Here is a 26,041-nt window from a genome sequence, read left to right as displayed (position 1 = left end):
GTCGGTGAGGCAGAGCCCTCTGCCCCTTGCCTTTCTCGTGCTTATTTGTAGCTGGCAATGGTAGAGGGATGTCCAGAGCTGCTGCTTTTAAGCTGTATCTGGAAAGGGCTGGGGACCACCTGCCACCCCAGATGTGCCACGCTTCTGCTTCAGACAATAAACAATCGCTCCTCTTAACCCGCCGGCTCCCGGCGGCCGCCCCGAACCCTGCAGGAAAGGTTCCGCGCCTGGTCTGCAGCACCTCCCCGGGCTCGGCCGCCAGCGGGAGCTGCCTCTCCTGGGGATGCAGGAGGCGGCAATGGCTCCGCACCCATCAGACAGCCCTGCCCCTTCCCACGCTCTGTGCCCCCTAGCAGCGAGTTGGCTTGGTACCCCAAACCCTTCCGTGGGCGGGATCCCCCCAGACAGCTGTCTGACGAGCTTCAAAGCTCGCACAGCCCCTCGTTCCCGGGGCGCCGAGGGGAGGCAGCGCCCCGATGCAGGCCCCCGACGGGGGGCAGGGCCCCGGGGCGGGTGTCACCCGTGGCCGCGGCAGCCGCCATGTCGCCCCCGCCACGCCGCCTCTCCCGCCCGCCCGCCGCGCATGCGCAACCAGCACCAATCAGCGCTGAGCGAGGGGCGGGGTTTCCCAGCGTGCCTTTCGCCTTCCGGGACGCGGCGGGGTCGCTGCCCCGTTGCTGGGCGACGGCGGGCGGCGCGGCGGGGGCGGGCCGCGACCCGGGCCTAGGCCCTGCCGCCGCCGGGGCCTCAGCTCAGGGCGTTATCGGTCTCCCGACCTCCGCCGTGCCCTTACCGGTACGTCAGCGTTGCTCGTGTACGTTTTCGGAGCTGCTCCGCGTTTCTCCGTTCCGCTCTCCGCCTCGGCGGCCTTTTGAAGCTGTTTCCAGCGGAACGGCGGAGTGGAAAAGCTAATGGAATAACAAAGCAGGGCGGCAAACCGCTCGTTTTCCTAATGTCTGCTTAGCTGGTTCCCCAGAGCCGCGTGTGGGTAAGCGCAACGAACACTGCAACAAGCTAGAACGTCGTGCTTTCGGTTTATTGCTAATGGCCTTTTTGGAAAGCTGCCCGTTAAAAAATCACGTCGTATTGCCCAGGCTTTAAGAGACGGGCGCTTCGGTGAATTAGTTCTCGTTTAGTAATCGTAAGGGAAGCGGATGTTTTCCTTGCTGTGACGGCGTTAACTTGGTTTTAATTAGATGCAGATAAACATGTAGCGTGTTGCAGCAGCGGTGCAATCGCCTAGCCAGTGTGCTTGCTGGGTTCCCTCGCCTCTAGTTACTCCTGCTAATCACTGCCTGGAAGCTCAAGCTGGTAACGCACTCCTATCCCGGCCGTTTTTTGTAAAAACACCGAGAAACCTCAGGGGCCCAAGCTAAACATATCAATTCCAAGCAGAGGGAGGAAAAAGAACATTTTATTGCTGCTGTGTTGCGGCTGGTGGGCGCGAGGAGGTTAGAAAGGAGGTTTGTGCTCGTGTGTAGCTGAGTGTGGAGGTCAGGCTTCCACGCAGCTGGTGCACGGGCGTGATCCGAATCACCCTGCCAAGGATCCTGAATTAAACCTGCTGCTGAATCGTCCTGGGAGCGACCAAAGATCCGAATCACCCTGCCAAGGATCCTGAGTTAAACCCACTGCTGAATCGTCCCGGGAGCGACCAAAGGGGCAAATTCCTCTCGGGAATCCAATCCCCTTGCTCCAATATCTGAATTGATACCAAAAATGACAGCAGTGTAAACAACTCTGTCTTCCTTTTGCTTCTACCCAAAACGCTTCCAAGTAGGTTCCTCCAAATAACATAAATGTTGGTAACGTTGAACAAAGCTTACTGAATCCCAGCGTAATGTCTCAGCAAGAAACACGTTTTTTCTGATCTTTTAAGTGAATTTACTCTTTTCTGCTTACTCGTGAAGCAGAGATGTGTGTGCCAATTTTGTGGAGGACTGCTTTTCCTCACCAGAGCAGTCATTTGTGATTTATTGGCATGGCAGCGGTGCAGGGAAGGAGGCAGGAGACTGGAATTAAAGCTGCTGGCTCAGCCTGCCTTTGGAAGTGGCCACCTCAGCCTTGGGATGGCTTTGCTTGGGGATCACTGGCCGGGGAGTGAGCGGTTCTGACGTTCCCTTCCCTGGGAAGGTGTTTTTCACTTGATGGCCGCTGTGTTCTGCGTCTTATTCGCTGGTTTGGTTTTCTCTCGTCTGCTGGGGAGTCGTTTCTTGTGCTCCTGCAAGTATGTGGTGGTCCAATAGGAAGGAAGATGATAATGCTTGCCTCAGGACCCCCAAATTTTTAATAATTCATATGTCTCCTTGCATTTATTACTCCCAAGAGGGTGCCGAGAGAGCTGGGGGTCCCGTGTCTTCCCAGCAGTCAGCATGAAAGGCACATTTGTTGTGAGTTCTGGAGCGTGTTCAATGTGTGAGAGTGTAGCAGTGTCTTGGGGCCGTGCGCTTTAGCAGAACACTTTTGTGGGTTTAGCATTCATAGAATCATAGAATGGTTTGGGTTGGAAGGGACCTCAAAGATCATCCAGTTCCAACCCTCTGCCATGGGCAGGGACACCCTCCACTACACCAGGTTGCCCAAAGCCTCATCCAACCTGGCCTTGAACACTTCCAGGGATTGGGCATCTACAACTTCTCTGGGCAACCTGTGCCAGTGCCTCACCACCCTCTGAGTGAAAAATTTATTTCTTATATCTAATCTAAATCTGCCCTCTTTCAGTTTAAATCCATTGCCTGTTGTCCTATCACTACATGCTCTTGTAAAAAGTCCCTCTCCAGCTTTCCTGTAGCCCCCTTTAGGTACTGGAAGGCTGCAATAAGATCACCCCGGAGCCTTCTCTTCTCCAGGCTGAACAGCCCCAACTCTCTCAGCCTGTCTCCATAGCAGAGGTGCTCCAGCCCTCGCATCATCTTCGTGGCCTCCTCTGGACCCGCTCCAGCAGCTCCATGTCCTTCTTGTGTTGGGGACTCCAGAGCTGAATGCAGTGTTCCAGGTGGGGTCTCACGAGAGCAGAGCAGAGGGGCAGACCTCCCTTGACCTGGACACCTGGATTCTGGATTCCGTTTGCCCGTATCCAAGAGAAAACGGTAGCGAAACGGCAGGAGTAGGCTGCTGCTGTGCTTAAAGGTCTGCTGAGGCTTGAAAGCTTTGCGGGTCGGAGGCTGCGTGTGGATCATCAGACGGAATTTTTCTGCATCCTGCATAGTCCAGGCTTAGATCCGTGCCCTCGGGAATATGTTGGTGTTGGAATCCTGCTGTGCTAACCCGGCTCGGAGGCACCGCCAGTCAAGTGTCTTTGTTTTTTCTGTGCTTGTAGGATTTGATTGGAGCATGGAGCCCTTCTCACCGCCAGGACCAGGGCTTTCTGCAGAAAAGAGCTCCTCTGTGCCACAGAAAAATCATCATGTCCTGGTGGGCGTCACTGGAAGCGTGGCAGCCCTGAAGCTGCCTCTCCTTGTCGCTGAGCTGCTGAAAATCCCTGGGGTGAGTAAATCTATTGAAGAAGTTTCGTGAAGTTGGTGTTACCTCGTTTCTAGAAGAGATTTGATGGCTTCTGTTGAAATGAAAAGTTCCTTTTGGCTTTGAGCCCTGTAGTTGGAAAATTACAAGGGTAGGGGATGGTCCTCCTGTTTTTAAAAATTGATCTATGCTTTTTCCTATCATTTCCTATTTATATAAAAGAGTTAGATTTAAATCAGGTTTTAAAGGCAGTAACTGTTCCTGGATGTTTCCATAGGCAGACATGTAGATTCTGGAATATGAAAGTAGCGTTGTTCAGTTCAGCTTACTTCATTCTCACAAAAATCATTGAACAGGTCCTTGTCTTGGTGTGGTTTTCTTTCTGAAATATGTCCTTGTCAAGTCAAATTATCAGATCTGCCTACAGACACAGGTGGATGCTTTCTGGAACTTGAAATCTCTAATTAGGACATTGCAGTTTTCCACAGGTGAGATGTGGAGTTGACGAAGATGGACACTGCTGCCCGACCAGCAAAGGGAAACCAGGTCTTGTGAAAACAGAAATAGAAAATACAAGCCGCTGTATGTGTCTGTGCACTTCTTTTTTCTTACTAGTTTGTTGTCTGGAGTAACAGAGGTGTCCAGCAGAGGCCACTAGTGACTGGAATCGGGGAGGGAAAGTGCTAACTTTTTACTTTAGAATAGCTAGAGGAAACCAGAAAGCCTTTAGCTTTTAAGAAATGGAGCAAATGTTTTGGAGCAGTGAAATGAAAGCATGGCAGGAGCGACGAGGTGCACTTAGATATGCAGATCCATTGGTTAGATTGCTTAGTGAATGTTCTTTTGGATGATTTAGGAGGCTTTACCTGTAGCTACGCTAACACAGAAACAGAAGAGGTGCAATCCCTGAGTAACTGACGTAGCCGATTGATGTTGATATCCAAACTGGAAAGGGTACTGACGATGTGGCGAGCTGTTGGGCACCAGTTCTGCTAGCTGGGCTGGCGCTGTGGGTTGCACAGAGGGGCCTCAGTTAATTTATTACTTGACCTGAAGTGATTAGTGAGGCCAAAGGTCCTAGCCTGGAGTAAGAGGGCCAAAGGAAAACGATACCAAGGAATGGGAGCGACCCCACCAGTGCCAGGAATATGCATCTTCTGATCCTCTGTCTCTTGGATTGGCTTTGCTGTTGTCTCTTTTCCTTTGCTCTCAGCACTTGGAACATTCTTCTTTGCCGGTGACAGGAAGAATGCAAATGGCCCACGGTAGGAATCTAGGTCAAACGCGTTCCTTCTCCCTGCGCGTTTGGTTCCTGATTAAAAACCGCGGACGGCTGGACCTGAATTCTCTGCGAGGGCCCGTGGGTTCTGTGACATCCGCTGCGGGCTTTGTGGTCACCGGTTTTAGGCGTTAGTTGCAGAAAAAAGCAAAAGCGAAGCATCCAGTCCAGGAGCTTCTGGTACTTCATTGATTCATTACAATTATTTATTTACTCGTTTCTGATGGGATTTCAACAGAAATCAGGCCGGGGCTGAAGCCTGCTGAGTCAGCGTGACTTTTCCATGGAGTTTGTTAAGTCCTGCACAAGCCTGTTGCATCAGTTTCTTTACTGATGGAAGAGAACTTTAAAAAAGCCACCGGAGGAGGCAGGGCAGGAGCAGAGGAAGGCTTTGATACCAAAGGAGATGTAGTCAGAGCCTTGAAACTGGAGTGGTTCGTTTAAATGGATGTTTTGGTTGAAACGACCACAAGCAGTGTGATTTTGCACTCATTAACGTCTCCTTGAGGGTGATAATGGATATGACTACATCTCACAGCCTTTTGTTTAACCTCTTTGAAGATCTAGGGAGTTTATATGGCATCAGCTTGCACCTCTCAGATTATTACCTTTGCAGCTGGTCTTGTGGAGAGACAGCGCATCGTGTCTCGTCAGGACACTGCGGGTGACTCCTGTGGTTCTGCTACACTCACACGTCTTGCCTTAGGCCAATTCCTAGTCTTTTTTGAGTGTCCTGGCAGGAATAAGATGACCAAAAGATCACATTGACAGAATATTGGTGAGTCATAAAGATAGAAAACGACAAACTTTATGGGTGAAAGGTATTGCTCTTGAAGCAGCTCAGTCTGTCTGTCAAGATGTTGCTGTCAAAACTGAGAAAGTAACGAAAAAAACCCCATCATACTCACACCCTTACCCCAAGCAGAAACATCTGTGACAAGAGAGTCCTCTAAGAGACACCCACAATGTTGCGTGAACACAGGAGAGCAGTTTTGCAGTCAAGTTTATTCTGGAGGATTGGCTTAAGTGGTCCAAGCAAAAGAACTCTAACCAGTCTAAACTGTCTCCAGTAAAGGAGTTTCTGAGTGTGGCTAGGCTGCCTTTGCTGTTTAAGCAGAGATATATCCACAAGCAAACAGAGGGTGTGCCAGGTAAATAGAAAGAAAAAAAACCCAGCTATGTAGGCTAAAGTGATCTTGAGAACACTGATCTCTTTCCAACGTAGCTGGAGAGACTTGAAGGACTTGCTCAGAACAAGAGAACCAGGAGCCCACCCCAGCAGAAACCCTTAATTAGGGAGAATGTTTAACTAATAGAGCAACTTTCTTGGGGGAGCAGTGGAGTGACCACCACTTGGAGTCCTTGGACATCCCTCTGGTATGCTCTGGCTTGTAGGGGGTTGGATGCAGTACTGGGTAGCCAGCTATTCCCTGTTCCTGGGCTTATGCTGAAGAAACATGTATTTTTTTTTAAGACCAGAGATGGTTATTAAACTATCTTTTAAAAAAAAAGCAGTGTGTCTTTTGGGGATTTTTCTACATCCATCGAATAATGACCCAATTGAAGTAGCAAGTGACAAAACGTGTCGTATGGCAGGTGGAGTTGTGTCACCTAAACCACCTAAACTCTAAAACAAGAATACCACTAACAAAGGTCGCTGCTGAAAACTTGGTGTGCAGACCTGGCTTACCGGTATCATCTCCGAGAGCAGACGTGCCTGCTTTTAAACCACACGTTGCTCTTTAAAATCACCAAAGAAATGAGATCTTGCAGACGGCGGGGTTAACACCTCGCCGAAGCCCGTGGCTAGCGGAGAGCAGCGTTAGCACCTTTGTGGGTGTCGCCGCTCGGCTCCCAACAGCTTCCTGTGAGCTGAGGTTAGTAGGGAAACAGTTTGGTTGGGCGCTGTGAACGTGATCTTTGGGCTCGAAAGCACTCGAAACACAGCTGGGATTCCAAAGTAACGTGGCTCAAAAAAGAGCAGATGTTTAGAAGAGGCCAAAAAACCAAACACAGAGTACCAAATACTGGTGTTTCCCATTACTTTTCCTTCAGAAAATGGGGAAAATTCCCAAGATACGCTAAGGCTGGGGTTTCTCCCCTGCTCCCAGCTGTCGTTCTGGCTGTGTAGGGTGCAGATAACCAACTCTGCTCCCTTCTCAGTGGAATAGATAGTGTTGGGGAGATAGGTTAGCACATTTTGTCACTTCAACCACTGCTGGTGAAGATAGCTCGTTGGAGGTCGGAGGTTTTTAGCAAGAGCACGCAGACCGAGTGCTTCATCAGTTTTGGACCTCAGGCCACAGGTTTCTAGTGGGAAGTTGTCATCAGCGAGGCTGGTTTCTTCCCGTCTCTCTGGTGGGCTGATAGAACCACGCAGCAGGTTGCTGCTTGAAGGAGCAGGTGGTGGTTGAAAGTGGCCAATAACAAGGAAAAGGGTTCTTTTTCACCGTGATCAGTGGCCTGAGGTGCATCTTCCTCATTACTGGTCTTTTTGGAGCACTCCTTCTGTGTGTTGGCCCATCTATTGACTGGTTTTAAGGTACATTTTTGGCAAGAATTGCAGATGGAGCTACAGTTGCGTGTCCAGAGCCGCTCCGACACCAGCTTGATAGGGTTTCCCCAGTATATCCCATGTAACTGAAAGTTCCAGTGGCTTTCAACAAGGCAGGCAGGTTTATAGAATCATAGAAGGGTTTGGGTTGGAAGGGACCTCAAAGATCATCTAGTTCCAACCCCCCTGCCATGGGCAGGGACACCCTCCACTACACCAGGTTGCCCAAAGCCTCATCCAACCTGGCCTTGAACACTTCCAGGGATGGGGCAGCCACAGCTTCTCTGGGCAACCTGTGCCAGTGCCTCACCACCCTCTGAGTGAAAAATTTCTTCCTTAGATCTAATCCAAATCTCTCCTCTTTCAGTGTAAAGCCATTGCCCCGTGTCCTGTCACTACACACCCTTGGAAAAAGTCCCTCTCCAGCTTTCCTGTACGTGTTAGAACAGTTATTGCATTAGATCAATATTGAAATACTCAAAGTGATCACTACTGAATCAATACTCAATGTGTGGAACAATAGCTCAAAGTTGGCTTACTGAGCAATTACGTTACAGCCATTGATGTTTCTCACCATCATCCCCCATCATCGCCATGTTCATCCCCCCTTTTAGGCAGAGCATCCTGTTATACCTCACTGTGAATTGGCCATGTGAACATGTTTGGTGGCTGGTGACTAAGCACCTGCCCGTTTTAGAGTGGCATGAAATGAGTCTTTGGTGCCTGTGGTGGCCTGACCTTTCAGCTGTGAATAGGGGAAGGTCCTCTGAGGATCCACATCGTTTTCAAAATCTTTGCTGCTCAAGCCCTCCTCCTCCTCCACCCAGCTTTACAGGATTGTCCTCAAGTCTGACCATCAGTCTGTCTTTCTCTTTCTTATCTGATTAGCTCGAAGTGAAGGTGGTCACCACTGAGAGAGCAAAGCATTTCTACAATGCCCAGGAGATTCCTGTCACCCTCTACAGTGATGAAGATGAATGGCAGGTGAGTTGTTCTTCCTTTGGAGACTGCAGGGGCTTCTGTCCTCTCCCCACTAGCCACGTGTTTTGTGATTCAAGCAGTTTTGTCATGCACTTGAGCCTTCTGCTGCCAGAAGACCAATGGGTCCTGTTTCAGAAAAAAAAAAAAAAAGGCTCCCTGGGAGATTCACCGAGTTGTTCAAGTGCTGAACAGCAAATGGAAGTGTTCCTCTAAGTTTCTTTGCCAGAGACCACATTTATTTATTTTTCAGTCCTGGAGCAAGACTCACTTCTTTGTTCTAGTAATGGATGCTTTGGAATATGGCTTTCAAAGAACATAGTTCCAACCGTGCTGTAAATAAGGGTCGTGATTTAGCCCAGCCACCACGAGTTCACTCGCTCACTCCTCCCCCTCAGTGAGGTGAGAGCAGAAAAATATCACAGAAGGCCTGAGGGTCGAGATAAGAACAGGGAGGGAGCACCCACCAGCCCTGGTCCGGGCAAAATGGGCTCAGTTTGGGGACAAATTGATTTGCTTTGTTAACAGCTCATTCAGAGAGGATAACATTAAACAAAGCCAGATCTCAAAAAAACACCTTCCCCCACCCCTCCCTTCTTCAGAATGGGGGGAGTTGCAGGTCACTTCATCACAGGTTGTTTCTGCCCATCTTTTCTTAGAGGAGGAGGACTCCTTACACCTTTTCCCCTGCTCCAGTGGATCCTCTCCTCACGGGACAGGCCACAGACTTCTCCAACATGAGTCCTCCCTGCAGGATGCAATCCTTACTCATCAGATTACTCCAGCGCGGACTCCTTCCCCGCAGAGTCACAGCTTCTTAGGGAGCTGCCACCCCTCTGGCATGGAGTTCTGCATGGGCATCAGATGCCTCTCCGCCTCGTTGTCAGCCTCCAGTGGCTCATGGAGACCATTCTCTACAACCCCCTTTGGGCACAGGCATCTCTGCTCCAGTGTGGGGTTCTCCAAGGGCTGGGAGTGGGTCTCTGCTGGCTAATCCGACTGGTTTGGGAGCTGGGGAAGCTTTTCACAGCTACTTACTGGGACCATTTCTGCAGCCCCTCCCGTGCTACCAAAACCCCATCATGTAAACCCAACACATTAAGCTTTTTTTCACAGCTGCTTCCAGGGGCCATTTCTGCACCCCCTCCCATAAACCCAGCACAATAAGGAAGAAAAGAAAGGCTGCCCTGACTTGTACCGGAGAATTTTGTACCGCCCTAGCAGACTTGAGGCAGGCAAGGAGAGTAGAAGTGATCTCTTACCAGCCTGGGCTCAGCTGTTATCTACAGCACTGAAAGGAGTGTCAGGAAATGTCAAAAAAGCCACTGCAGAGTCACGGTGAGGGTGTTTGGTGCTCGTCATGAGTCATACTTGTCACGAAGGCAACAGCTTAATTCTCCTTAACGCTACATATTCTGAATCTGGAGACATCGTTGATGTTCACCAAACCGCCTACGCTGCTTTAAAACTCAGCCCGGGGTCTGACTGGGTAACCTTGTGCTGGTGGGGCCACCCTGGTGCAGCGGTGCAGAGGAAGGCCGGTACCTGGAGACGTCATGCACCAGTGTGATAAATGGCTGGGAGTTAGAGGGGTTCTCCTGGTGGAAGTAGCGTTTATCTCGGAGGTGTCCGAGATGAACATAGATAGAAGAGCTATTCCAGTGAGGGATAGCTCAGTTGTCAAGGCTGTGAACATCTCTAGACGCTGTAAAATGGCTTTTTCTCTTGGCTACGGTCTTGCTGACATGCTTTGAGGGTTCCTGAGTATGAAGAGCTTCGTTGTACCAACATCAACATTGGGTTTTCTATACATTTTATCTCTACTTTGCAGTCCCAATCTGAGTACAAGGTGATCTGCTCTTTACCAGTACTCTTGCCAACATACTCACACCTGAGCATCGCTTTTATGTGGAGAGAGGCATGCTAATGGCAATGGCCAGGAAGCTTTCTGGCTGATCTAGGAGATGAGTGGAGATCTGCTGAGTCCCAGGGTGCTCCAGCTCCAGGCAGTTATTTCTGAGGAGCCCTCGGTGGGGTGATAGGAGAGGTGCAGGTCAGGCTTTGAAGTCTGCTGGCACACTGAGAAGCAGACTTGGAGCCCTTATAACACACTGCTCTGACAGGATGGTGGAAAATAAGCCTGCTCAGCATCTATTTGTGAGATATTTTACTCTGAAAATAAAACTACAATTTTCAGTGCTTCTGAAAAAAAAATAGAAGTGAGTGGAGGAACTGGGAAAGGTGTCAGGAAGCACCAGCTTTCCGGATGCTGTCTTTTTGTTGTGGTTTCCAGTGACTCAGAGAAAGAGCAGTTTGTGGCCCTGATGCACCTCTTGCTGGCCTGTGGTTGTGTCTGTCCTCTGGGGATTAAGCACCTGATGCTCTTTGCTGCTTCTCTTGAAGTTTTCCCAGTTAACTGCGCTGTTAAGAAGAGGCCAGGACTCTCTTGAGCAACTCAGAGCTTTAGTAAAACAAGAAATGTTCATTTAAAGCTGAGAGAGGAGGGAAGTGCCCAGCTGGCTAAACCTCATCCATCCTAGAGAAAGCCAACAGGACAGTTTTCTCCTGTAGTTATGAGGGTTTACTTTGCTGCTGTGAGTATGCGTAGGGGTGTGCGTCCTAATTGGAAGGGGACTTGTGCAGTTAGGGGTCTGTACCTCGTTAAAAGCCAGTGGGCAGCTTCACTTCCAAGATATGTGGGGCTTCTAAATTGTGTAGGTTCCTCAGGAAATGTGACCTCTGGTTTGGCCCTGTCTGGCTTCAGTTGGCTGATAGGATGGAGCTCTTTTCCCCTGCTGAGATGTGCCAGGTGGTGAGGAAACTCTTAGGAACAGTTCTGCTGCTAAGGGATGATGTGAACGCAAATTGGACGGAGAAAGCTTTTTCCTGTGAAATCTGTGGCTGTTGGACGTGTGAATGGTTGTCTTTGTGGGAAAAGGACACCCGTTCATAGAGCATTCAGCATATCGGTGCCGCCCGTTCAATGTGCTTCCTAAATGTAGCTCCAACGTGGTCTTCAGTGGAAGAGAGGGGAAATCAGAAAGGTGAGCACTGTGGCTGCAGCCCCTGGTTCCTCACGCTGTCAGATCTTGCTTGATATGAGAGTAATTCGTTCCCCTTCAGTTTACGCGCTGGTTACTGATGTGGGATGGATAAGAGCGCCCGTTGCTCGCAGCATTCCTCGCGAAGGTTTGGTGAGCTGCATCTCGTCTCGTCCGCAGCTGTGGAAAGGTCGTTCGGACCCAGTCCTGCACATCGAGCTCAGACGGTGGGCTGACCTCATGTTGGTGGCACCTCTTGACGCGAACACGCTGGCAAAGCTCGCCAACGGCATCTGTGACAACCTGCTGGTGAGTAACCAGAGCTCTGCCGGAGAGTTCGCTCACCTCTCATCGTCAGGCTGTCCGACCTTTCTTTCGTGGAAACTCTTGTGCTTCTGCAGCATCGAGAACAGCAAGATTTGCATGTTATGCTCCCACTTCACATGCTCCTCTCTCTCCCCCTCCACTATGATTCCCCTATTCCCTCTTAAACGGTAGTTCTTGCCTTCCCTTGCCGTTCCTGGGTGCTCTCAGTCCCTTCCGTTATGTCCCAGTCCCTGCTTTGTGCCTTTCCTGCTTTTCCTGACGGGTGGTATTTCTGTTTTGTCCCTCTGCCCTATCTCTGTCATGCATGTGCACACACATGGGTGCTGTACACCCTCAACTCTCTTTTGAGTTCCTCTCTGCATTTTTCAGATGCAATCTGGAAAGACACCTGTGAGATCAGATAAAATTGTTTACTTCCTGCTGCCTCACTCCTCCCTCACCTAACTGCATAGCACAGAAATTCAAACATGTTCACACTTACCTTCCAGTTTCAGCTACAGAGGTTTTCGCTTGTTCAGGCTTGTTTTTCTGGTATTAGAGGATCTCTGGCTCAAAGACTGATCAGAAAGTGTATTAAAAGAGTGTGCGCTTCTTTTTCAGCAATGAGGAACTTCAGCAGGGCTGAATCCTTTGTGTCCAGGCATTAAGTCTTCTTTAGGAGGAGTCATAAGCATTAACCACCCAAAAGATCTGCCAGGAAGCTGCAGATGTTGCATCACCCTTCAGTAATGCAAGGAGGCTTGCCAGGAACGGAGGGCAGCCCACCAGCTCTGGCTTGGGAGCCTTGCATGACCAACTCAGCTGTTCAGGCAAGACAGAGTGCATATAAATGAACAAAATATGCCCAGAGCAACAGCCCTCGTTTGTATGAGTAGATCACTGGAGATCTGAGAGAAGCCAGAAAGAGCTGTGGGGGGGACAAGCAGTATCTTGGCCTTCTGGGTCCCCTTGGTTCAATAGATGTGATGGTGGTAGCAGAGGGAAGAGCTCAGGGAGGATGTTAGGGGTGCGTGGCTTCACAAACGCCTGCCAGGGTTTTCAGAGAGCCTTGTGGAGGAACTAGGTAGCTCCAGCAAAGGAAAGCAAGTGCTGGAGGTGCTGGTTGGCAGGTTAGAACAGATTCTAGCAGCCTTTCCTGTGCTGGGAAGGGTTCAAATCACAGGGCATAAAAAGGAGTGGCCAGGGTTCTCGTAAGTACTCTGTGGTCTGAGCAGAGACCCTGCACCAGGGGCTGTTGCTATCTGGGAAGCTCTCTTTGCATGACTCAAATGCTGCTAGACCTAGGGAGGCTGATGGAGGTGGCATTAAGGGCAACCAGCATGTGTCTTTTTAAGGAGATGAGGTGATACTGGGTTTTCTGGAAGTTCTGGCATACTGAGGAGTCAGATCTGATTCCCTGTAGCATGCAGGAGCTGCTAGATGGTTCGTAAGCTGCCAGCATCTTCTGCAACAGCCCAGATGCGTTCATGCTGTCCTCTGTTTGTATCCTGGAAGCAGCAGTGCTTCTGTTGGGAGAGGGTACGGATCCAGTTGGCAGATCATTTAAAAAAGACTCACTTGCCAGCTCTGTGTGTTTAGCTCTACAGCTGGCTTATCTGAAGCGTTGCCTGGGGGTTTCTCTACAGCTGATACGATCTGTGGCCGCTCCTCAGCTGCTCTCTGTCTCCCACATGGGCCAGCAGCCTGCACGCACTGTGTTCCAGCTTGGTTTGCTCCAGCCATTGGGCTGCTTGCTTGGCCCCGAGCCGGAGTAGGATGGGATCTGTCGTCCTGGTAGCCTCCCTCATCTTTCTTGCCTGTCGGAGATGAGCTTTCCTGGAATGTAATACAAATTAGCCGCAGCCCTGTGGATCTGCCTGTGAGTTAGCCCAGCTGCACTGACAGATTGAGGCTTTCGGCCCTCGCCCGGGCTGGGAAAGCGCTTCTGTGCAGCCAAGCGATGAGAAGGAAGGAGGAAAGACAGCCCATCTCAGAGCTCTGCCTCTTGGCTTCTCTTGCAGACTTGTGTCATCCGTGCTTGGGATCTGAGCAAACCTCTGCTCTTCTGCCCAGCTATGAACACGGCCATGTGGGAACATCCCATCACAGCTCAGCAGGTGGAGCAGCTGAAAGGCTTTGGCTACACAGAGATCCCCTGTGTGGTGAAGAAACTAGTGTGTGGAGATGAAGGTCAGTCCTTTTGCATGCCTCCTGCCTGGTTTCCTGCACGGGCGCTGCTCTTGTCCTGAAGGGACGTGCGTTCTTTTGCCGTGTGGCCTTCAAGATGTTGGACTGCGGGGAGCGGGTGCTCGCCGCCAGGGTTTAGAGAAATAGACTGAAGTGTTGGCCCGTGCTTGCTGATATCTATTATTCTCATTCATCAATTTTTAAGTAGTCTTCAGAGACCATCCAAGCCAGGCTTTCAAATGAGCTGTTAGATATTTAGAAGAAATACTCATTCAAGAAGAGAGTAGATCAAAGAGAAGGAAGGCTTTGCGGTGAGCGTTATCAGCCTGGGATTTGGGTGTCCTGACCTTGCCCTCTGCTGTGACTGTGGGTTGTTTTCATCATACCTCAGTTCCTCATCTCTAGCACAGGGATAATATCTTATCCCTGAGAGCAGACAGTGAGAATAAGGGCTTTGCAGATGTGGCTGGGGGTGTAGCTGGACGTGCGTTTAACATTTGTTGTTGTTTGTTGCCCAGGTTACTCTTCAGCTTCCCAGTCGGGTTTTGATTTGGGGTTTTGACATCAGACTCGTCTGTGAAGCGAAAGAGTGGGGCAGGGAGAGTTGTCACACTCGCTTTCGAAAGACTTAACTTGCAGTGCTAAGAAGTACTACTAAAATGATCACATTTGTATTTTAGGAGCTGCTTTAAGTGCAGGTATTTTGGCTCTGGGAAGGTTTTGAGAAGGGCTTTTGTACAAACAATTTGGATGAACAGATTCACTTTTAGTCAAAATTTTATTGGACAAATTGTCTGTAAAGTGTCACCCAGTTCTCACTGTAATAGCAAATATGCTCTTAGCTGCACAGTAGTATACTCATACTTTTGTTTAACAACCTCAATTCCAGCAGGATTTTAACTGCTCTGTCAGATAGTTCAATAAACAGTCTGTAGGGAAGAGACAGGATGTTAAAATGTTCTTCAAGGTTAAATTCCAGGGCTGCCTTAATTTCTCAGATCTTGGGTAGATGCAGTGCTTCTATAGAATGTTTTTTTTGAGCTGCAGACTAAGAAATATTTACCGTTGTTGCTGATACTTAGAATTTTTGGTAATTAAAGTTTAATCAATAGTTTCAATTATAAACTAGTTAGTAGTTGATTTTAATAATATAGAATTATAAGAAATCTTTTTAATGAAAAGTATGCTCTTATAGTAAACACATGCTGCTATGAAACTCCATGTATAGCCCTGTACCAGGACCAAAGGGATAGGTCCGAATCATTTAGTAAGAACATGTAGTAACATGTAGTACAGAGCACAAGTTGATTTGTAAACTGATTTATGATACCTACATAGAACTAGAAGAATGCATGTAGCTATCAAGGTCTAGATTAATGAAGATGAGGAAAGCCAACCGTAACGGTTTCGTAATGGTCTATGGGTACCTGCCAGAAACCGTGATCTTAAGCGAAAGGTAATTCCAACAGGGGGAGATCACGACCACCGACTCACAGACCACCTACCCATATTACACCCCAGACTCATTTCTAGATGATTCTAACTTTTATTGCGCAGAATCGGAAATGAGAGGAGAATATGCTAATGATTTTCGGGAATTTATATGTTTGTGCATGAATACCTAATGAATATGCATATGTCAGCTCTATATAAGAAGTTTGATTTCGGTGCAAGGGGCGCACGCTAGGAGGAGATATCCCCCGTGCACCCGGCGCCGCAATAAAGAAGTGTCTGCTTCTCTACATCCCATTGGTGTTGATAAGTTTCTTATTCCGGATTTTCCGTAACACCGTTAGGTAAGCGTAGTCAAGTAACTTGGGCATCAGTTGAAATATCCTGGACAATTATGCTTCCACTGGGATTTCAGACCTGATTACATCAAATTTCTTACGTACTTGTAATAATATGAAGGGAAAACGCCCAGAAGAGGTCATTCTGCGCAGACATTTTGGCAGAAGTTGAAAGGCCATCTGGCAGAGCTTCTTTGTCCTTTATTTTTTCCCCCTTCATCTTTTTTTTGTACACATATAGGATCTCTGTTCCTGTCGTAAGCAGCTGGGTGCCTCCTAATGGGTAACGTGCCGCTTCTCCCAGGTTCCTGCACTGAGCCCTGCAGGAGCTGCTTCTTATTCAGCTGTCTCTCTACTGTGAGAACAAACTCGTGAAGGAGCTTGTAGGAGAGGGATGGATGGCATGGACAGCTGGGGCAGCAGTAGCCACATCTGACTTGACTCCACTTGTGTTTGTGAGTCAATTCACAACGAGATTTTCCTGTTGGCAAACGCCAGGATTTTCCTGGTGGTATGTTCTTGTGGTTAGCCCAGCTGATCGCTCGCTCACTCCTCCCCCTCGATGAGGTGGAGAGGAGAAAAATGTAACAGAAGGCCTGAGGATAGAGATAAGAACAGGGAGGGAGCGCTCGCCAACCATGGCCTCAGGCAAAACAGACTCAGCTTGGGGACAAATCAATTTAATTCATTAACAGTTACTTGAGAGGATAACAAGAAACAAAGCCAGATCTTAAAAAAAAAACCAAAACAAACCAACACCTTCCTCCCACCCAGCCCTGCCCAGAGGGGATGGGGGGGTCTGACCTGGCCAGAGACCCGTCCGACCAGTTTTGGAGCCTGGGGAGCTTCTTGCAGCTTCTTACAGGGGTTATCTCTGCAGCGTTTCCCCTGCTACCAAACCCCATCACATAAACCCAGCACGTGTGTAGGAAAACTGCGGCAGAGCAGTTGTTGTGGTTTAATCCCAACCAGCAGCTAAGCACCGCACAGCCGCTCGCTCACTCCTCCCCAGCAGGATGGGGAAGAAAACTGGAAAGGTAAAAGTGAGAAAACTCGTGGGTTGAGATAAAACCAGTTTAATAATTGAAATATAGTAATATAAAAATTGTATTGAAAAGGGAAATAAGAGAGAAATAAAAGCCCCCCTGCCAACCTCCACCCGAGTCAGTTGGGGTCCTGGCTGTGTTCCCTCCAAACTTCCTGTGCCCCCCAGGCTACTCACTGGTGAGGGGTGCGAGAAGCGGAAAAGACCTTGATGCTCTGTAAGCACTGCTCAGCGATAACAGAAACATTCCCTGTTACCCACACTGGTTCCAGCACAAATCCCAAACACAGCCCCCTACTAGCTACTGTGAAGATAATTAACTGTGTCCCAGCCGAAACCAGCACAGCAGTAACAGACTCCAGGTCTCTTGAAGACCCCAGACAGCCTCCACCACTGACTTTTTTCCTCTCTTCCCCTCTTTTTTTCAGGCTTTTCACCCTGAGGCCTCTTCTTCCACGCTGATTTCGGTTTTGTGGGTTTCATCCACAGAGGGGTTTGCCCAGCAGGTAGCAAAGCTCAGACATCTGGTGCAGAGGAAAAGAGATTCAGTTTGCACCAGTTTTGTCTGTTGACATTGTGGTTTGTCTTGCTGTGAAAGAGCTTTATATCTTCCTCCACTCATGTGGCTGGTCTCACCTGAAATGGGCCAGATCCTGACTGCCAGCGAGTTTCTGCCTTACAAGCTTTACCTGATTAACTTTGCTTCCTTAGTAAATGGGTGGTTTTAGACACAGAGTCCCGCTAAAAGAGAGTTAAAGGAACAAATTAAATTGAGTTGATAATTAAAATGTTTCCTTGATTGGCTAGTTAAATGTAAGCTACTGGCTGTTGATGATATCCATGTGCCACGATATCAAGAGAGCTTTGAGAGGTGCTGTACCTCACGTGGGCCTGCAGGAATCTGCCTTCACAAAAACGTTGCCAAACTGCTGGTATCTTCATCGTCCTTGGCTGGATTTCTAGAGCCTGGCACACTGGAAGGCTTCTACCTGTAGGCATGAGCTGTGCTGCAAGACAACTGCTTAGCAAGATTTCGCTCTGCCAAACCTAAAAATCCAGCTGTGAACTGCCAAAGATGTTGAGGTGGGTGGTGGAGGACAAAGGCAGGCCTTGGAAGTGTTCTTGAAGGGTGTCGCTCTGCCAAACCGTGCAGAGGCAGTCAGGGAATTTCTCTTGTTTGGCAGGACCAGTCAGCTGCAGCTCCTCTCCTTGAGGTTAGGAGATCAGAAGGGCCCAAATCTGCCTGTGGCTTGTCCGTAGGGTGCTTCAGACCTCCTGGGATTTGCGGGTCTGAAGAAGGTGTAGTGGAGAATGAGTCTCACTTTGCAGGGAAACCCAATTTTCTTGACCTTCCCGAAGTATCTTTCCTCAGCCCCAAGCAGATTACAGCAGTGAATGGACAGAGTTTTGAGTGCTGAGTTCAGTACGCGAGGTTGGACGAGGCGATTTCATCTGGCCTTAAAATTCTGAAGCTAAGTTTAAGAAGTATTTTGGAGGGAAGCGACAGCACAGTGTAGATTAGATGTTCATCTGGCAACTAACCAGTCCAAAGGAAAAGCTTTTACATTTTGTTCTGCCCAGCACTCAGTGTTCTCCAAGAATTACTCCCAAGATTCAAGCTGGTGCGAATCCAGGACGGTTTTCTCTTAATGTGGGTCTAACTGCAGAGTCACGGGAATGGTAGGAATTCGGCGAGTCTTTTTTATAGGCAAAGGCCCTTTCAAAAAGACACTGCACACGCACAGTGTTTACACTGGAGAAAGGAGGAGAAATAAGATATTTTGCTACCCACACGCTGTTTTGTGGCACTTTTGCACGCTTGCCCCCAGGGCAGCGTGAGCCAAGATAGGAACTCCCTGTGCGGTCAAGGGTTAGATGCAGACACCCCTGGAGATGATTCAGAACATGAGGTACTTGTTAAGGTCATACGAGTTGCCTTTTGAGGTTTCCTGCCTCTCTTCATTGACTGCTGAGGAGCTTGTGCTCAGACTTGTGAGCCAAACTAAGCGTAAATACTCTTCTTGCTCTCCTCCCCTGCTGGCATCCAACCACGCCACCGAAGCCCTGCAGAACCAGATGACCTGAGCAAATCCTCTGGCCTCTGCAGTTGCTTTCTGTTGGGCAAGTCGTGAGGAATCATGTGGGGATGGATACTTGGTGAGCTTTGCTGTACCGTGCCACCGTTGTACATCTAATTTTCCGCAGCGGTGCGGCGTGGAAGAAGCGAGGAGGTGGGACAGGAGAAGCACGTGCAGGACCTGGATTTCACCGCGTAGTTTTGCTTTTCCCCTGCAGGTCGAGGTGCCATGGCAGAAGTGTGGACCATTGTGGAGAGTGTGAAAAGGACCCTTGAAGAGCGGGGCTTGCCGACGCAGAGCTGATGGTTTGGCGTGAGAATTGCATTTGTTTGCCTCCCTGATGACTTGAAGATAAAACCAACAGGAAGCTGAGTCGAGATGGCGTGCGTCCCTGTAACGCACTCCTCAACCGAAGGAGCGAAACGGTTGTCTTCCAGCTGGTGCCACACCGAAATGTGGTACATCACTGCAGGCTTTCAGAAACCAAAGCCAAGAAGGTGCTGCTTTAGTGTGGGAAAACTCTGTGGCACCTGGCAGAGAGGGAGTAACGTTCCACTAGGCCCCCGGTATTTCACACGCACTCCTTTCTGAGGAGGCTGCAGAAGGAATTGCCAAAGTATTTCAGGTCCAGTGTTTCCCTCAAGGGCTGCTAGAGGGGAGAGTGCTGTGCAAGTCCTAGTGATGGGGATGATGCCAGCCTCTTCCAGCCCGTTGGTGAGGGGACATCCCTGCTCTCCAAAGCCTGGTCCGTAGCTGTGCCGGCTTCACTTTCCAGCAGGAATCACTAGCCAAAAGGCATTTCTCCTCCAGGAGCTTAATAAAAGAGACCTTTTAATTCTGACTCTGACGAATTGCCTCTTGTGGCTGCTTTGTGGGGGTACGTTGCACCTAATATTGTTGCTAAATTGTTGCGTCTGCGTGCTGTTTTTATCAGAAATGGGGAAAAAATGGGCTGAAAGCAGCTTAGCCTTTGCCCTTTTGTAGCTGTTGAGCGGATAGGGATGCAGACATCAACCATGAGCTAAAATGACACCTGCCCATCCGGGTGCTCCAGTCGGGAAGTGAACAGGCTGGGCCCTTGTGGAAAGCCAGGGTGTGGGGTATTTCCCAAGGGAGCGCAGTCGAACTCTGCTTGTGAGGATCCTTTTTGGCCTGAAAATTAACCCACTGGCATGAAAAAATTGGGAAATCCTGTGACCCCATGGGCCAGGCCAGCCAGGGCTCCCCGAGTCCAGCCTTTCTTTGGAGACGTGATTCCATTCCTGAGGGAATAGGAGCAAACTGGGGCTGTCGAACACGTCGCTGCTGACCTGAGAGTTTATTTTTAACTAGACTCAGCCCAATTTAAGGCCTTTGGTACAGAATGTGCATCTTGCCTGTGGGGGCAACCTTCAGGCTGCTGCGCACAAGGGAAGAGGTTATCGGGGTATGTTTGCTTTCCTTATCTATTCCACACAGATGAAAACCTCTGAACTTTCTCATTTTTGGCTCTTCCACTGACAGAGAGCCGGGGATTCAGAGCTGCTCAGAAGGATCCTCGTGTGAGCAGAGCGTGTGGCTCACACGAAGGGCCTCAGGGCTACCGTGGTCGTGAACTTTGCGTTTTGCCGGAGAAGCCTTTGTGGTGTGACCTGCACCGTTTTGCTCACGTCCTCAGCGTGGGGAAAGCTCTCCATCTGTCAGAGAATCTTACTGAAGGTGGTAGAAGAGATGCCTCTTGGTTTCCATGAGTTTCGTAGTGAACATTGTTTCTCCTACTTGGAGAGAAATCCGTGTTCTGGCAGTGGCGACTGTAACCTGACCTTGGGGCTCTCCTCTTGGCTCTGCCCTGGATATCTCGTGTGGTTGCAGTCACTTATCCTTCCTCCTAGTCCGTGACTTGGCAATACACAAAATTTGACAATAAGGCTCCTCGTAGCAGGGCGAAACACCGTGTCCTCGATAAGAGTGTTCATCTGCCGCAGATCTGCTGTGCTGCCTTAAGCTGCTCCCAAAATGTTCGCAGATACCATCCGGCTTCTCCTGGCACCGTGGAGCGGACGAGGAGACGTGCAGTGTACGCTGCAAAGCGCCAGCTCTGATAATTCAGCAGAAAGGGGTAACATGGCTTTTCTAGGTCCAGAATTTCTCACCTGAGAGCGTGCAGGTGTGGTGTTTGTAGAAGCAGTGTTAGTGGGCTGGTCTGGGAAGAAAGAAACCATTAAGAAGGCAGATTTGCCTCTCAGCCTTGTTGAGAGGCTTAATTTAAAGTTTGCAAAGAACTTACAGATCCCTGAATAAAGGGAGTCAATTCTTTGTCCCACAAATATATAGGGCAGCAATAGAAAAGTACGGCTGAGTAGAGAACGAGGGGAACACTTCACAGGGGCCAAAAAAGCCATGAAGAAAACTCCTCCATAGAGGACACTGCTCCTGTCTCATCTCTGCTGCAGAAACAGCTACTAATCGTGCTGCCAAATGGATCCTCTGCATAATTGCTGGGATTTCTAGTTGGAGGCAGGTTGCGATAGTGTTGCAGGTTTGGATAAACCCGTGCCCGAACCGCCTTTCCTTCGGGGCAGGTAGAAGAAACAGTTACGTTCCTTTTTGGAGGCAGAGGGCTGATTCCACCCCCAGCACAGGCACGCGTCCCCACCCACGGCCAGGTAGGTGCAGGCAGCCTGCGGGCAGGAACACTCTGCCAGCTGCTCGCGGTGGGAAAGCGGTGGAAGAAGCCGGGGGAAGCCCTGCCTGCCATCACACAAGTCCCTTGGCTTCAGGGGGGGACTTTGGGACAATGGCTTTTGAGGAGGAGGCTTGGGGCGAGGAGCGAAGGGACCGATTCCCGTCGTGTTCGAAACCAGGGCTTTGCGCGGGCTCGGAAAATAGGTGCTGCCAGCTGTGCCACCACCGAACCGGGACGGCCGGGCTCCGGCGAGCCACTGCGGTCAAAAGAGGTGTTGAGTGATGACTTCCTCAAGGCAGCCAGACTGACATCTCCATCCCTGGCAGTTTTGTTTGTGTTTCAGGTTGACGGAGGAGGCACGAGATGCTGCCTGCGTGCTTTTTCTTTTCCTTCAGCTCTTCCTTTCAAGCCGTGTGCTGATTTTTTTGTGTCGCTTTCCCATGAAACTCTCTGATGACCGAGGCAGCGTCCCCCTGAAACCTGCTGCCTTGCAGTTTCATTCATGCTGCTTAAAACTGTTTCTCTCAGCACTGGCTTGGGAGCGATAAACAGCTGGGACAAAAGCTCAGCCCTCCTCCTTTCCTGCGCTTAGCCCCAGCCTCGCCTGGGCTCGGACGTGACTCTCAGCATCCATTTCTCCAGCTACTTCCCCCCATCCCAAATTCCACGTGATCCCTTTGCTGTTTGGCTTCGTGGGATCGAGGAGGTGGGAGATGCCGTGGTGCTGCTTTGCATCCGGATGGTCTGGCTCTGAGCGCGGTGCTTTGGTCAGGATTTGGCTCCGCAGATGTCAAGTCCCTCTGCTGTCGCTTGGGCTGCGAGGTCCATCATCCCACTGGCCTGTCCCATCCCACACCTTTGTCCTGGGAGCCTGCAGCAAGAGTAAAGGCACATGTATGGATTGCAGCAAAAAACTCAAATTAAAAAAAAAAACAAGCAGTGCTAAAACCTCCCTGCTTTTAGACTTTAAGCAGCCCCGTCTCCACGCCGCGCCTGGGTTCGAGAGCCTGCGTGCGGCAGCTTCGCACCCCGGGGCTCCGGATCTGACACCCGCCTGCAGCGAGCCGGGCGGTGGGGTTCGCACCTCCGCGGCACTGCCGGCCACCCTGCCCGCCCGGCGAGCGGGAACGCCGACTCCTTCGTATCTTCGAAAGCGCGGGGCGGCAGGAAATGGTTTTTTTTCTTCCCCGACCGCAGCGAGGCCGAGTGCTGGGAGAGGGTGGTGGCTGCTGGAGGGTGACAAATCGGTGGTGGCAAGTGAGAACGCGGAGGTGCTCATACAAGTGGGCTTTCCCTGCTTGGGGAGAATTAAAAATCCTTGAATCATAGAATCACGGAATGGTTTGGGTTGGAAGGGACCTCAAAGATCATCCAGTTCCAACCCCCTTGCCATGGGCAGGGACACCCTTCACTACACCAGGTTGCTCAAAGCCTCATCCAACCTGGTCTTGAACACTGCCAGGGATGGGGCAGCCACAGCTTCTCTAGGCAACCTGTGCCAGTGCCCTGAGAAGCGAATCTTCTTTCTGGAAGGGTTGCGTGGTGATGGCAAGACTAGTTGTGGGTTATAGAGAGATCACAAGAGTGTGGGATAACTGTCCTACTCTTGAGAAGCTGGTCCCTGGTGAGCTCAGCGAGCTTGCGGGGTCACTGGTGCCGCAGCCCCCGGCACTGCCTGGCTCCCTGTCCTCAGCCTGGCGACTCACAACCTCCCCTTGAGTGACGAGCGAGTACTTTTTCGGTGGCAAAGGGAGGTGGTTCCTAGTTCTCGGGCTCCAAACCGCTACCGTTAGCAAAAGAACTGCTGATCCACCTCTTTTGTGACCTGTTGTGTTATGGAAAGCCGGCGTTGGGGTTTATCCTGCCCACCCCGAGCTCGTAGCGTGTCCTGTTCAAAGCCAACCCATTGTACCAGTGGCAGGGCCGGGGGATCTCCTGGGCTCTCCGAGGGCTCAGTGCTGGATCTCAAAGCGGAGATGGTTTGAGCTTTTTGGATTCAGTCTCCTTTCTGCCAGCTCATCGAGGCTCCTGCTCCACTTCCCCTTGGGCGTCGGGTGTTTTCGCCGCAAGCAGAGCGGAGGAAGGGATGCAAAGGGATCACAGCAGTCCCAGCCTCTGCCCTTGTGGTTTTGCTTTCTGTCTGCATCAGTTTTTCTGCTTTTCCAGCCCTCCCAGCTCGGGAGATGGTAGAAAGCAGCTGAGCCTCCTTGGCCCATGATAAGGCTGGTGCTGAAGGACCCGGCACCGCTCAGCACAGACTCCTTGGCACCAGCCGTGCCGATAGCTCGGCAGTGCTTGCAATTAAAACTTGCAGCTGCAGTGTTCTTACCCTGGCCAGCACCCTCGGTGAATAGCTAAAAAATTGTTTCCAGGAGTAATTGATCTTAATTAGAAGCTTGAATTCCCCGGAGCTGCGCTGGTCAGGGTTTCTGGGCTTGTTGGGAGTCATGCAGTGGGTAAAGATGCTCGGAGCTGGCACGAAGCTGGGGGAGAAGTAACCTGATCAGGGCGGTCGTTCCCTGCTAGGTCTCACCTTGTTTGGGTGTTTGTTCCTGGGATGTCATGTTGTCCTTCAGATAGAGGCTGGGATTTATTGTGTACTGGAAATCCTGGCTTTGGCGTCGTACCTCACTTTTCCGACTCTCTGGGGAGAGAACAGAATTAAGGGGACAGACGCAGCAGGAAACCTTCATGCTGGCTGGGGAGATGAAGAATAAAGGTGACTTCTAGGCATGTAGTCGTCACGGTTGAGATGAGATCACTCTGCTCCTGACTGCAGGCTCCTGGGCTCTCTGGAGGGAGCACAGAGATGGGTTCTGCCATGGTCACTCCTAAAATCAGGCTCCATCAAGGCAAAGACACCCCAGTCCCAAATCTGGGAGAGCCTGGCGTGCTCCTACCCCCCGGGATGACAGTGTCCAGCCTCTGGAAAGTCACCAATGGCTGGTTCTAGCTCCGGGCTGCCCGCAGAGGGATGAGCACCCCAGGGACCCGCTCAGCCCACCGGGTACCAGCCCTGCCCATGGCAGAGGGAGCCGGAAAATCTCCCCGGTGTCCTCCCTCCAGCACCGCTGGCACGGCGGGCAAGCGTGACGGGGCAGGCAGCGGCTGCCCCGTCTTCCCACCACCCAAACAAGGGAAAGCAGAATTCAGGGCCTCGGGGGAACCGAGTGCCATGATAAAAGCTTTGTAAAAGGGATTTATTTTTGCATGGCTGGAAGAGTCTTTCCCTAGGAGAGGCGTGCCCCCGGAGCGGCCTGATCCCCCGTGCCTGGCTCTGCGTTCTGTCTCGCTTGGTTTACACGGGTCGCTTGGGTGGTTTACAGCTTTGGAGAAATATGATTCATGGCCTCGAGCGTGATAAGGACGGGGGAAGAAAGAAAAGCCACGTCAACCTGAAGGAATGCGGCCGGTAGAGAGCCCAGCCCGCGGCTGGCAGAAGCCCTGGGATGGGAGATCAAGCATAAAAAGGGGCAAAAAAGTAACGTACGCCCAAAAAAGTAGCTGGAAACTGCCTGCCCCTGCTGGGGGAAAGCACAGCTCGCTTTGGGGGCTCTCGTCCCCCAAATCTGCTGCAGCTCTGAGGCCATGGGATGGCCCCAGGCAAACTCCATGGGCACGGGTCAGCCGAGCTTCGTAACTGGAAATCATTTACGACCTGAGCCGCTGTGTTTGCACGGTGCTGACTGCGCTCCCCAGACCCCCCCGGGGCTGCAGCCGCCCTCCAGACCCCACACCGCTTCCCCGAGGATAAGGAGCCAGCATGGGATCTGGGAGCAATCTCACAGGAGTGGCAAGGGAGGGAAGCATCGTCCCTCTGTCCCCTCGTTCTGCCAGCCAGTGCCGTGAGCCCTCCGGCTGCGTGGCCGGGGAAGCCGACGCTGTGCCCAGGTGAAGGGGATGGCGGGGAAAGCCCTGAGCCGGTGGCTGCCGGTGGCAGGTTCCCGACGCCCTCCCGTACGTCAACCCCTGCGCAAACACGGCTCGACCTGGCAAACCTCCCCTTTATAAAGGCGGCGGAATCTTGGCTGCTCGCCGCTGCCGGGAGGAGGCGGCGGCTGATAAAGCCGTGGGGCTCGTGGAGTGGGTCTGCGTGGGGAGAAGGGGAGACCTTCTGCTGTGGGATGGGGGTGCTGAGGCATGGGCACGGAGCTCCTGCCCACAGCCCACCCTGGCAGCATCCCTGGGGAACCATCCAGCACATCCCCCGGGGTAAGTTTGGCTCTGGGGTGCCCTGGGAGGAAGGACGCCACTGTTCACGGCAGCGTTTCTGCATTGATCCGAAATCGCTTTGAAATGGAAAGAGTTTTCACGGTGAGGGCCAAAGCTCCTGCGGTGCAGGCAGGGTGCGGCCCGGAGCTGGAGCACCCATATGCCTCCAGTCAATGAACCCTGCCAGTTGCTTCAGCACAAAGTCAATATTGACCCTTTGCCAGCGTTTGCCTGCGTCGGCACTGAAATTACCGAAAGCAGAACAAAGCCCCGGCGCGTCCCTCCAGCGCCGCCTTTGTTATGCCGATTCTTTAAAAACATAATAAAAATAAAATAACTGTGTTTATTGGGGCTTTATTGGAAGGGAAAAGCCACGGAGAAGAGGAGCTCCGGCTCCTGCTCTGCTGCTTATTTCTCACTCCTCTCTTCCTCCCTTTACCCAGC

At 50.9% G+C, this 26,041-nt stretch overlaps 1 protein-coding gene across 2 annotated transcripts; it reads left to right on the top strand.

Moving 5' to 3' along the window:
• Window positions 1-716: 716 nt before the first annotated feature.
• Window positions 717-19,540, top strand: PPCDC (phosphopantothenoylcysteine decarboxylase). Of its 2 annotated transcripts, none has more exons than XM_086620392.1 (6): window positions 717-795; window positions 3,320-3,486; window positions 8,184-8,279; window positions 11,495-11,623; window positions 13,642-13,810; window positions 18,938-19,540. In XM_086620392.1, exons 2-6 carry the CDS (start codon window positions 3,334-3,336, stop codon window positions 19,021-19,023), a joined length of 633 nt encoding a protein of 210 aa, XP_086476518.1. In that variant the 5' UTR covers window positions 717-795; window positions 3,320-3,333; the 3' UTR covers window positions 19,024-19,540. The 2 variants fall into 2 exon arrangements, with proteins under 2 accessions (XP_086476518.1, XP_086476517.1); XM_086620391.1 differs by lacking the exon at window positions 717-795 and adding an exon at window positions 956-988.
• Window positions 19,541-26,041: the final 6,501 nt, after the last annotated feature.

Source organism: Tauraco erythrolophus, chromosome 14 (assembly GCF_009769465.1).
Source record: "Tauraco erythrolophus isolate bTauEry1 chromosome 14, bTauEry1.pri, whole genome shotgun sequence".
NCBI classification, from domain to species: domain Eukaryota; kingdom Metazoa; phylum Chordata; class Aves; order Musophagiformes; family Musophagidae; genus Tauraco; species Tauraco erythrolophus.
Note: the sequence above shows the minus strand (reverse complement) of the source record. Positions and strands in the feature narration are given on the sequence as shown.